Genomic DNA, 12,434 nt, shown 5'->3' with positions numbered 1-12,434 from the left:
GTGTTATTTACTCTGTTTTGAGGTATTACCTTTCATTGTAATTCTGACTGAGACTGTTGAAAAAGCCATCAGGACAGAATACAAAGTAAGAGACTGGTATAAGGCCTAATTTCTAGTGTGAAAATTGCAAGATTTCTGTGTATTTTGTTTTGTAATTTTTATATACAGTAGATAGGTAGTAATATTATTATTATTATTATTATTATATATTAACCTAAAGTCCCTGCACCCAGTCTGATACTTACGTGCAGCTGTCTTCACCTTCGTTTACCGCCGCTCTCATCAGTTTCCAGCAGTTTGTGACCTGCCGGATCATTCCAGTGTTTGCTAGAGTGAGTTGGATGTCACAACTTAATACCAGTTTATGAGAACCTCGTTCTGGCTCATTCTGACTCTCATAGACTTGCATTGAGAGCTTGTGACATAACTTTTGACTTCCAGACAGTTAGAAACTGCAGCCACAAGATGGCCCCTCGGGATTGGAACGGCACCGAAAAAAAGATGAAAGATGCCAGAGAGTGAGTATAAGACAGGGGAAAGGGACCTTAGTTTAATAGTAGCACCACTTCAGTGCCTGAAAAAAGTTGGAGTGGTGCTTTAAAAAGATGTCTGGGAACTTCTGGTAGTTTTATAGGCATCTATCCTAATAACATTCTATGGCAGATGCTGATAGACACGTGTCCTAGAATGTTAATAGGACAGATGCCTATGAGCATGTGCAGTAAGAAGCTCTGGCCCCTCACTTCATGTGTAAGAGGATGTGCTTCAAGTGGATATTCTGATCTAATACTGGAGATACCAGAGTGCTGAGGTAAGAAGAGGCTGCTCACACTGCTGTCCACCCTGTCTGTGTGATCTAATAGTGGTGATATCAGGGGTGCTAAGGTAAGAAGATGTTGCTTACACTGATATCCATTCTGTCTATCTAGTCTAACAATGGAGATAACAAGGGTGCTGAGGTAAGAAGAGGCTACTCACACTGCTATCCATTCTGGTTATCTAATCTAATACTGGAGATACCAGGGTGCTGAGGTAGGAAGAGGCTGCTCACACTGCTGTCTATCTGATATAATACTGGTGATATCAGGGGTGCTAAAGTAAGAAGAGGCTGCCTACACTGCTGTCTACCCTGTATATCTGATCTAATACTGGTGATATCAGGGGTGCTAAAGTAAGAAAAGGCTACTCACACTGCTGTCCACATTCTGTCTATCTAATCTAATACTGGAGATAACATGTCTGCAGAGGTAAGAAGAGGCTATCATGCTGCTGTTTGCCATGTCTATCTTATCTAATTCTGGTGATACAAGGGGCGCTGAGGTAAGGAAAGATTGCTCACCCTGCTGTCCACACTGTCTATCTGATCTCATACTTCAGATACTAGGTCTGCTGAGGTAAAAAGAGGCTCCTCACATTGCTGTCCATCATCTATTTGATCTAATACTGGAGATACCACAAGGGCTGAAGTAAGAAGAGATTGCTCACACTGCTGTCCACCCTGTCTTTCTGAATCCTGAGTGCCTATTGTGTCCTGAAGATAGCTTGACACTACATGGTGTAAATTATTTCCATATCACAACACCTGAGTTTCCTACTCCACATGTTCACAAATAACTGTGCTATAATTTTTCTAGGACACTCATAGTGTAACAAGATGTCTGTCATTTTAATGTACTAGTAATTGTGATGATCTTAAATTAAATATAATATAAATATAATATGAAATAACAATGCAAATGTTATTTTAGGTATATACAAATTTATTCATTGTGACATTTTCTTCCTTTCCTTTTTTCCCCTATTACCTTAAGGTTGTGTGAAGTAAAAAAAAAAAAAAAAAAAAAAAAACGGTTTTGATTTTTTTTTTTTGCAGAAACAGCGCCACTCTTTGTCTATGGACTGTATCTGGTACTGCAGCTTATCTTTATTCAAGTGAATGGATTTGTGATGCAATACTAGACACATCCTATAGATAAGTGACTGAGAAAAAAAGACCTTTTTTTTAATCCTGAACTGATATCAGGTAGCAGAGAACTGAGAGAAATATGGAAAAGTAAAAAAAAGCATTATGATCAGTTCCAACTGAAAGCTGCCTTTATTAAGGGGAACACGCTGCTTCAAATAAGTGTATATCAATATAGTATTCGACTTTAGGAATGTGAATGGAATGGTGATTGCATATGTTGCAACATTTCAATATTTAATGGAATATTTCAATTTAAATATTTTATACATTAAATACCTTCATTGTAAAGAATATACCGTTCTAAATGCTACTTAAAAACAAAAAAGCCCAATAACAAAAGAGTCATTTTAAGTTAGTAATTTGTGAGTAAATGGAATGAATAAGGAATAAAATGGTCATTTGAATGTACCTGATAAAGCCCCAAATTATACTCCTTTTCCTTTCTGGATTTTAGTCCTGACCTTAAATGCTTTAGAACTGTTGTAGAATGTTGAATAATCAGGAAAATTAAAAGGTAGCAAAGTGTATTCCCATTGTTCGCATTGGTACAATTACAGGGCTAAAACTTACCATTTTCTTTTCAGTCTGAGCTCACAAAGCAACAAAATTATTTCAAAATTGAGTTGAAAATGCTTGAGGATGAATTACTGACACGCCTATCAGCAGCAGAAAGTAATTTCCTGGGGGACACACTCCTGGTGGAAAAGCTGGAAACGACAAAACACACGGCAGCCGAGATCGAAATGAAGGTAACGGAAGCTTTATCCCAAGCTTAGGGCTGCTGGAAAATTGTACAGTAAGATGTGGTCAAGTAAGAAAAATGAGATGATGAGGATATCTTCCAGTAAAAAGCTAATTGCTGGTCATCCCTGATTTATTGGACCCTACTTGTTTTTGCATGCTGTCCTTGGCTGTTTAACAAAGCATTTTGCTTATATGGGTGGTATAAATTTATACAATGCATCAAATTTCCTGTTATAACTTTTCAGCAAGTCAGGATCAATCCACAAATAACTACATTTTTTTTCTTTTTTTTTTTCTCCAATAGCAAAATTGGTTGATTTTGCCAGAAAAGTTGCTGTCAATTGTCTTGCATGCAAAAAGAGTAACCCTTTAATGTTTTGTGCAAATACTATAAAAACAGCTTTCATTACAACTCTTTAAAGAATCACTCCCATCAAAATTTTTATCGTCTTAATATATTATAGTCATCATATATTAACAATTACAATTGCTCATTTTGCCTTTCTTCCCAGCTAATTCTTCTCTTTTCTCAGCTCTAAGAAGAAACGTCAAGTCTCTTGTCCCTGCATTTATCATTCCCCTCTTCACCTCCTGACTCAGCTGCTCCCTTCTCCCACCTGCCAGGGACTTTTGCAGTGATGACTCATACTGGGAAAATTGACCTCCTGTTTCTACACAAAGCTTAGAAGGATTCAGCTGGTCGGTTTTTAATCATGTGATATCATAGACCTAATGGAAAAGAGAAGAATTAGCTGTGTAGGAAAGGTAAAATGAGCAATTGTAAGTACACAGTGATACATAATATGATGACTGCAATATATTAATAGGATAAACATTTTAATGATAGGAGTGCTTCTTTAATGCAGTCTATAACCAATGTTCTCCAGCCTTTTCCCCAAATAATTAACTCTATTATAACATGCATTTGGACAAGCCAACAATTGGCAAACAAGAATTCATAATAACTCTCATACGCAATAAAAATTATCGGCAGCAAGTTATCAGCAGCATGTTGTCAGCTGCACATTAACGGCTGCACGTTGTCGGCAGCAAGTTATCGGCAGTTCGTCATAGGCAGCACGTTATCGGCAGCAAATTATCAGAAATTCGTTATAGGCAGCAAGTTATTGGCAGCACGTTATCGACAGTTCATTATCGGCAGCACATTATCCTGTAAACAGGGTATGTGTTGCCATTAACATGATTCTGTATGGGGACAGAATGATCGTGCTACTAATCCCTGTTCCCGTCAGTACTTGTTGGATTGTGTAAACACGCCAGTAAATGAGCGCCAGTTGGATTGCATACAGTAGATCCGCATTCGTTAACAGATGAAAATCTGTAAATCTAAATGGACCCTCAGGCACGGTTTTAGGCTTTTTTTCACTTTTCCATTGAGCCCTTTGTTTATATTGGAATGCAAGGACTGTTTAAGAAGATGCGGCAAAGGATCGGACGAGTGGTGGTGAATGCGGAGGGGCCAGAGAAGTCAGCGATAAGGTGAGTATAAGTATTTATTAATTTTTTACATGTTATGGTTATTCGGCTCTGGTGTCTGCAGAGACCGTAGAACATAATAAGGGGACATTACATTTATGGAGAATAGCTTCTCTGCAAATCAAATTTCCCAGAAAATACAGTCAAAAATTCAAATTTTCGTCTGATCTGCTTCATCTCTATTTGTGAGGTGTTGATTTTGTAAAGTTTTGCAAAACAGAACTGCAAATCTGTCTTTTCACACGTGTCAGTAGGAGTCATCACATTTAGTTTAACATTTTACGAGTTGGAGGTATATGATTTTTTATTTTTTTTTCATGATGATGCATACTTAGAATCTTACAGTTAAATTAGTGTTATTTTTGGACCTCGAATAGGACTAATTTTAATGCATGAGCCTAATTATATTCTCGGGTTAATTAGAATAATCTTCACCGTGAAGAAAAAGTAACATGTAACTTGAAAGAAATGTATTATCAAAAATTAGGAGGCATAGAAACATACACAATCATCACTGATTAAAATCACACATCGGGGTCCCCTTAGTTATGATGTTAAATCACCACAAAACCTTGTTGACAATTTTAAGTTACAATAATTATGTTGATTTAACCTACCAATATGTTTTCTGTGTCTACAACCGGAGAAATGGATCTAGCCCATTTACCTTCCATATGAAACTGCTCTAAAAAACAATCTATAACTTCCCATAGAAAGTGGATCTATAGAATGCATATTTGTGAAAGTTTACTGATGTTCATGATATTTATTCTTTGCATATAATTTTTAGACCTGGTAGGTCAGTAGTCGAATTGACATAGCAAGCATTGATGAAAACCCTCCAGTATATTTTTATATACATTTATGGATGGAGTGTGATAATGCCTTACATGCCGAGATATATTCATATTATTAAAACAATCTTTTATCACACATTTTTACAGTTGCCTATTTTAGGCAATGTTCACATGTCCAGTAATTATTTTTCGTATTAATTTTTGCTTTTGGATCATAAAAATAGAAATAAAACATTCCAGTACGGGATGGGTTCATGTGAATTCGGAACAGATGTGACATAAGATGTCTTCTATTTACCTCCGTTCGGTCAGCTATAGTTTTTTTTTTCCGGTGAAAACTTTCTTGTCTTGACGAAAAACACACCAAAAACCAATATCAATCGGTTCTTTTATTTAATGTTTAATCCATATGAAGAAAAAGGTCGAGTGCGACCTTTTTCATCATATGGATTCAATTATTTGATCACTGCGAGGTCAAGCACCCAGGAGCATTGGATGACAGCTTGCTGCCAGATGCATACCATCAGCTGAAATATATGGTAATAGCGGTGCCGTCCGCGACTTCTATTTTTTAACTTATTTAATGTTTAAGTCTATGGAAAATGGATAATAATGGATGGTCATCCATTATGTAATATGTTGACTGATCTGTTTTTTGGGCTACTCTAGCCCAACAATGCCATCTCTAGTAAAACTGGCTCTCTCAGCATCATCAGAACAAAACCGGATGCAAAACAAAAGCCAAAGTGTAAATTTTTAAAAGACGGATGTGTGAAAAAAATCATTTGCTTGCAAAAATTGTAAATCCATTTTTTTTTTTTATCCTGGATCCATTACAATTAGATGACAACTGGACATTAACAGAACCTTAAAGGGGTTGCCCAGGTTTGGCATGAAAGTGTGCATTCAACGGAGAATCCTAACAGCAAGCACTGTGCGCAGTGTGAGAATTTTGTATAGAGTGACTGCAGACTTTTCTGTTGAATCTGGACAACTTCTTTAATTGACATCAAAGCGACTACAGAGGTGATTATTACTGTTGCATATTTTTAAAACTTATAATACGTGTTTGAAATAGAGTTTTGACGTTTTGAAATATTGAGGAAGCAAGATAATATACAAGATACAGTAACCGTATACAATAATATACACGATTTAAGGAAAAAATAAATAAAATTATGCCAGCCATAGGGTGTCTCTTAAAGAGTTTGCTCAGTATAAAGCTACAAGTCTTGCGAACCCTCATATCATGTACACTGTGCGCTGTTAGGATTCGTAAGTCAGTAATGAAGTACGTCACTCAGTAGTCCACAATTAGGGTGCACAGAAAAAGAATACCAATCCTAGCAATATGTAGAAGAAAAATCTGGCACTCCCATTCAGCATCAAAAATTGTATTTATTTAAAGTATAGTTTTCCAAAAGGTTGTATTCATATGTAACGTTTCGGTCTCTACTCAGACCTTCTTCAGAGAAAATACAGACAATGAAACAAAAAATGTATGATCAGTTACTGTATAATGAATTACTGATATTCAGAACTTAATTACAAATACTGATATAATAACTGATCTAATAAATGGATCAGATACAGTGGCTTAACAGAGTTACAAGTCCATCTTAATAACCTAGTATAATAATCAAGAGTGTGGATTGCCCATTTAAATAAACATAAATAGTACTAGAGTGATAATGGCCATCTGAATACAATGTTTCTTTGAATATAACATATCTACAAGTTAACATAAATAAATCCAAATATATTCTATATCCTTCAGTATTCAATTAATATATGCCGGCATGTTATGGAGACATGGGGAGGTAAGGAAATAACATGTATATGTAATACATCTAAATCTATAGTATTTATATGAAAAGGTCAAAAAATGTCAAAAAAAAGACAAAAGAAGGGGGCAAACCTACTGTATTGCTTACCCATGTATAAATCTTATGAAGAGACCCCATATAATTGGACTATAGAAGCTAAAGAAATATTGCTCATTCAAGCGGTGCTGTGAAATAGTAGTAAATATATAAATACCATAACAGTGTAAGTGGACATACTAAAGTACTAGAATAGACAGCTTGTCACTAAGTATACCTATATAGCTGCTTTCCATGTAACTCCAGTAATGGGGGATCCGGAGATTCTAGCGCTGTGTACGCAGTTGTGCAGACTGCTATAGAAAAGAGCGCTAGGGAAATGTGTCCTGTTCAGGGTTAATATACTAGTGCTGCCAGTGGGTGATTGCTGGAAACGAAGTTAAATTGCACACTGAAACGCATGTGTTCCGGCGTACCGGAAGTGCGTCACTAAACATGGCCACGGCCGGAAGTTACTGGTGGAACGCAAACCGTAAGTACGTGGTAATATAGGTCAGTAACAGTCTTCAGTGCAGAGAGGAGCGCGTCGGTGGAACGCAGAGATTAGGTAAGTATAATAGGAGGAACCATCTGTGAAATAAAGAAAATAATTAGTGCTATATTGAATAAAGACTGTAGCAGCACTAGTGTAGTGTATAGCAGCTTCTATAGTCCAATCATAGAAGGCGGAAAGTTTAGGTCACTAGTAGAGATGAGCAAATCAATTTGCAAGACCCTGGTTCAGTGGCCACGTCAGCGTTATACGGTTGCCAGACAGTAGGTATGAAAACTTTCTACCTACTGGCATCCCCAGCTTCTCTTCGGATTGGTAGACATGCATCAAGCCATAAAGATGACACTGCGCCTGGCCTACAAATCAGAAGAGGCACAGAGGATGCTGTCAAGTAGCAGAAGGTTCACCAAGATCCCGTCCGGCGTCCATGGAAGACTGACGTGGCCAATGGACCAGGGTCCTGTGAATCAATTCACTCCTTTTTAGTCACCCGTGATTTTTGAACATTTTTTAAAACTTGAGCATTGTTTATTTTTTCCATGCAGAAATGGTAGAAATGAGATATCACAGCTCATTGAACTTATTTTCTACTTAACATACAATACGATGAACAAATCTAAAATGTTTGAGGATAAATGAAGCGTAAAGCCTCAGTGGTAGAGAAAAATCTATATTCGTAGTGGAGATTTAGTTCTTAATGTATCCCAACATGTATTTTTTAAGATATGAACTATTAAAATATTAATCAGGAAGCCATTGATTCTTTATGTAAGTATTATATTTTATGTCACGTGGAAATATCCTAATCCAGAACAGGTCTTATTCTTAAACTGACTTCCCTGTGATTAATGGAGCATAAAGGATTTGGATGCGGCTCAGTGTTATTTCATTTGTAATCAACATTTGACAAAGTAAAAATTATTTTTGTGCTGCAAACAAAAAGTTCCATAAAATCCCATAGGTTTACTTTTCCAGTAAAAAAAAACCTTATAAAAGGAGGTTTAAAAACACGTATCATGCTTCCCTTGCCTCCTCCTCCTTCTCAAATTCTGCCAGGCAATCACTGAGAATCTGTTATTTTCTAAGCTGCTCTGTGATTGCTGGAGGTGCGGTAACTGTGTCTACAGATGAAGATGGAAAAGGTAATTAACCCGTTCTACTGGTAGGTAACAGCAAAACCATAGAACAATTGAGATGGGATCTTTAGAAAGGGGTTGTCCACTACTAGGACAACCCCCTTCTCAATCTAAAAGTTTGGCCTCTTTACAATAAAAAACTTATACTTACTGTACCTCTGTGCGGTGCCGATCCAGTGGTGTCGGCACTCGCGATTTTGGAGCTCTCACGCGGTTGCATGACATGTGGTGCCTGGTGCCCAGTCGGCTCTGGCGTCACATTCCCTGCCTTCTGTCAAATTGAACATTAAGAGTAAGTCCAGGCTGTAGCTGCTCTCTGAGCTCCTCCTCATGTTAACTTGTACGAAGGTGGGAACAGTGATGCCAGCGCTGATTGGGTGCCAGGCACCATGTGTCAAGCAACTGCAAATGCCAACACCACTGGAAGGGTGCCGGAACGGGAAGTGAGTATAGGCTTTTCATCAAGGCCAAATATTTAGATCAAGAAGGGGTTGTCCTAGTAGTGGATAACCCCTTTAACTACTTCACTACCTCAGACCATCAGATCAAGGATGTTATAAATCCATTCACAGTTATATGAATTTTCCCTTCACTGTTCTAGTCAATCAGTAATCACTTTGTCATTGACTTTACCCACTAGTGATGTCATCTTTTATCATTCCACTTTCCTAGCCCATCAGGGATATTATTTTTCATTCCTTCACTGCTGTTGACTATCATGAATGTTATGAACCTACCAGTGGTGTTATCCTTTATCCCTTCACTCCTCTAGCCCACCAATGATATTTTCATTCCTCCGCTGCTCTAGACCACTAGGAATGGTATCAATAATCATTTCACTATTATAACCCACCATTGATGTCATTCTTTATCCCTATACTGCTGTGACCCACCATAGATGTTATTTTTCTATACCTTCACTGCTCTAGTCCACCTGGAATTTTAGCATTAATCACTTCAGTGTCATATTCCATCATTGATTCCTCCCTCCACTTCTCTGAGCCAACATGGCTGTTATGTTTTCTTCCTTCCCTGCTCTTGGCCACCAAGAATGTGATCATTTATCATTTCCCTGCGGGGATCCAAAAATTTTATCATCCTTATTTCTCTAATGCTCTAGCCCACCAGGGATGTTATTTTTCATTCCTCAGCTGCTCTAGGAGACAGGAATATTCCCAAGTATGCAGAAAATTGAGACTGTGTCCAGAGAGATAATCACTAAAATATGTCAATAGTAATAATAAAAAAATATATATAAAAGTTATTGGTGTAATGGCAGAAAGAGGCTCACTTATTGGGTTTTTGCACAAGGGCTACAAATCAACCAGTGCTTAGTTAGTAGTCCTTTATGAAAATTGTCTCTTCAGAGAGGAAGAGGACTTGAGGACTCAATTGAGATTTCGGTTTGGTTTTTATCCGAAGTCATATTGGAAGGCTCCTTGAAGGGTTGACATTGCCTTTTAGGATCGCTGCTTCCAACAGGTAGCGCTAGAGTTTAAGTTCTCTTCCTCTCTGAAGAGATAATTTGCATATTTAATTTCCCAGAGTAGCATGCGTGGCTTTTAAGTCTCCTCACTCTGACATGTGTCACGCCGCCTGTCATGCCACTCTCACCTGTGGGCGGGACCCTGGGCCCGGCCTCACCACTTCCGGTGTCGTGGCCACTCCGGGAGTCCCGTCGGGTACGCACGCGCACCTCTCACACCTAGTTCCATGGTTGCTCAATGTTGCTAATGCACACGCGCGCTCTTCTCAGCTCTATCTACAGTCGTGTCCTCTCTACCCGGAAGTCTAAGTGATCATGTGCTATATCAGGCTACCTCTTCCTATGGGAGGTGCCTGATTATTGTTGTGCTTCCTGGTTTGGTCTTCTTTGTCCTTGTCTGGCAGTATGCTGTATTTAGGTCCTCTGCCTTGTGCTTTGTTGTGCCTCCTGGCACATGCTCTGTCCCTGTACTCTGCCTGGTGCTCTCTTGTGCCTCCTGGCCCATGCTCTGTCCCTGTACTCTGCCTGGTGCTCTGTTGTGCCTCCTGGCCCATGTTCTGTCCCTGCACTCTGCCTGGTGCTCTGTTGTGCCTCCTGGCATATGCTCTGTTCCTGCACTGTGTTCTGTCATGCCCCTTGGCACACACTCTGCCCTATGCTCTGTTGTGCCTCCTGGCACACCTTCTGCCTAGCATTGCACTCTGGCGTACTTCTTTGCACACGCCCTGTTCTGCTCACTCCCTTGTGTGCTAATCTGTGCACGCCATACGTGCCCTTTTGTATCCATCTTGCACAATCCTGTATCTAACGCACTCCCGTGTACACACTCTGTACCTTCCTGTACCCTGCGTATCCCCATGTCCACGCTTTGCACATTCCCGGGTGTTATACGCTTCCACTCGTGTCTCCTGTGAGCCGGCCACCTGGCGCCAGCAGTCAGTATCATACCACCTTGGGCTTTCCCCTGACACACCTTGTCTAGGGGATGGTCCTCACTAGGTCAGCTCGCCCTGGGAGGGTTGGTGCCACGACCCAGATGGTCCAGTCCAGGAGTCGTCACAACATGTCACTCTCAAGGACAAACGTCACCCCTTAGACCCCAGCCCTTTCTTGGAAATTTAAGAAAAGATCTATTTGGACACTAATGTCTGATGTCAAGTAACTCTCTAGAAATAATGTAGAAATGTTTGTGACTCCGACCTTTTTTCGATTTTCGTTTTAACATTTAGCAGAACAGAAAGTTACCTGCTGTTTATTATGCAGAGAGTCACTGTTTTCTGCTTGACCTTCACTTCCATAGCCTGTTAATAGTCGCAGTACATTTATTTGCAGAGGTTGCCGAGCGATGAAGGAGGTAAATTAACACCATTTATACCCTTTCAGAATATTTTTGGAGTCAATTATGCACATTCCTATAGACTTATGAGCGTGAAATATGGTTTCTAATATTCATAACATTGCAATGAATATTTTTATCTGGCTTTCTGAACACAAGTTAGCGTCTTGTACAGAATGGAACTAAATTCCAATCCGTGCTCATCAAAGAAAATTATTATAGCTTCCCACAAACACACCCTTTTCCAAATGGGATGAGAGCGATTAAAAATGATGATTATCATTTATTTTTTATTTTTAACTCTGTATAGGCTGGTATCCTGTTCCAAAAATAAAATACTAATATTGGCCGCCATGCGCCCAGTGTGCTGCCGAGTCAAATGGATTATAGGAAAATAAGTTTAAATTTATGCCATATTGTTAATGGCTGTGAAATTGTGCAAAAAATCAGATACAATTAGCATTTATTTGACACTAATTTTCTTGAGCTCACTAAGAGTATAACACTAACACCATTTATAAATTAAGTGAATATCATTGATTATCTCACCACTTTTCACCTGTAAAGACATGGGATATATTGGGCAGCAAGTGAACAGTCGGTTCTTGAAGTTGATTTATTTGAACCAAGAAAATCTAGCAAGCATAAGAATCTGAGTGACTTTAACAAGGGTCAAGCTGTGATAGCTGATGTCAACTTCTCCTGAAGATGGCGCTCTTGGTCTAGATTGGATTAGAGGGTGAAGGGTCTTCACAAACCTGCCTACAGGGGGTTATCATCTGAGGTCATCATTGTGTGAATAGAGTCCTTGCACTGGTATTCCTGAGAAAGTGGTCCATTATCAAACAATGGATAAATATGCAAACACCATAGGGGTTGTTTACATGGCTAACAATTAACAACAAGTTAATCAGCCCTATGCAGACCATCTATGTTCTAGTCTCTTTGACAACATTTTGTTTAAGGCCAGGGTCACACTTGCCAGAAACTCGCACAAGTCTCACGTCTCAATACCCGGCACTGCCGCCGACACTCGGGACCGGAGTGTGCGGCTGCATGTATTTCTATGCAGCTGAGCGCTCCAGTCCGAGTGCCA

General features: G+C 39.1%; 1 protein-coding gene across 4 annotated transcripts in view; it reads left to right on the top strand.

Moving 5' to 3' along the window:
• Positions 1-12,434, top strand: part of LOC141049432 (dynein axonemal heavy chain 11-like) — a 164,519-nt gene that overhangs the window by 65,257 nt on the left and 86,828 nt on the right. For all 4 annotated transcript variants that reach the window (XM_073545908.1, XM_073545907.1, XM_073545909.1 and 1 more), the window contains one exon: positions 2,551-2,715. In XM_073545908.1, the coding sequence (XP_073402009.1) occupies positions 2,551-2,715 (165 nt within the window). The remainder of the gene's footprint in view (positions 1-2,550; positions 2,716-12,434) is intronic.

This window comes from Dendrobates tinctorius, unplaced genomic scaffold (genome assembly GCF_039654945.1).
Source record: "Dendrobates tinctorius isolate UK_male_01 unplaced genomic scaffold, ASM3965494v1 ptg000143l, whole genome shotgun sequence".
NCBI classification, from domain to species: domain Eukaryota; kingdom Metazoa; phylum Chordata; class Amphibia; order Anura; family Dendrobatidae; genus Dendrobates; species Dendrobates tinctorius.
The sequence above is the reverse complement of the archived record's forward strand: the minus strand, read 5'-3'. Positions and strand labels throughout refer to the sequence as shown.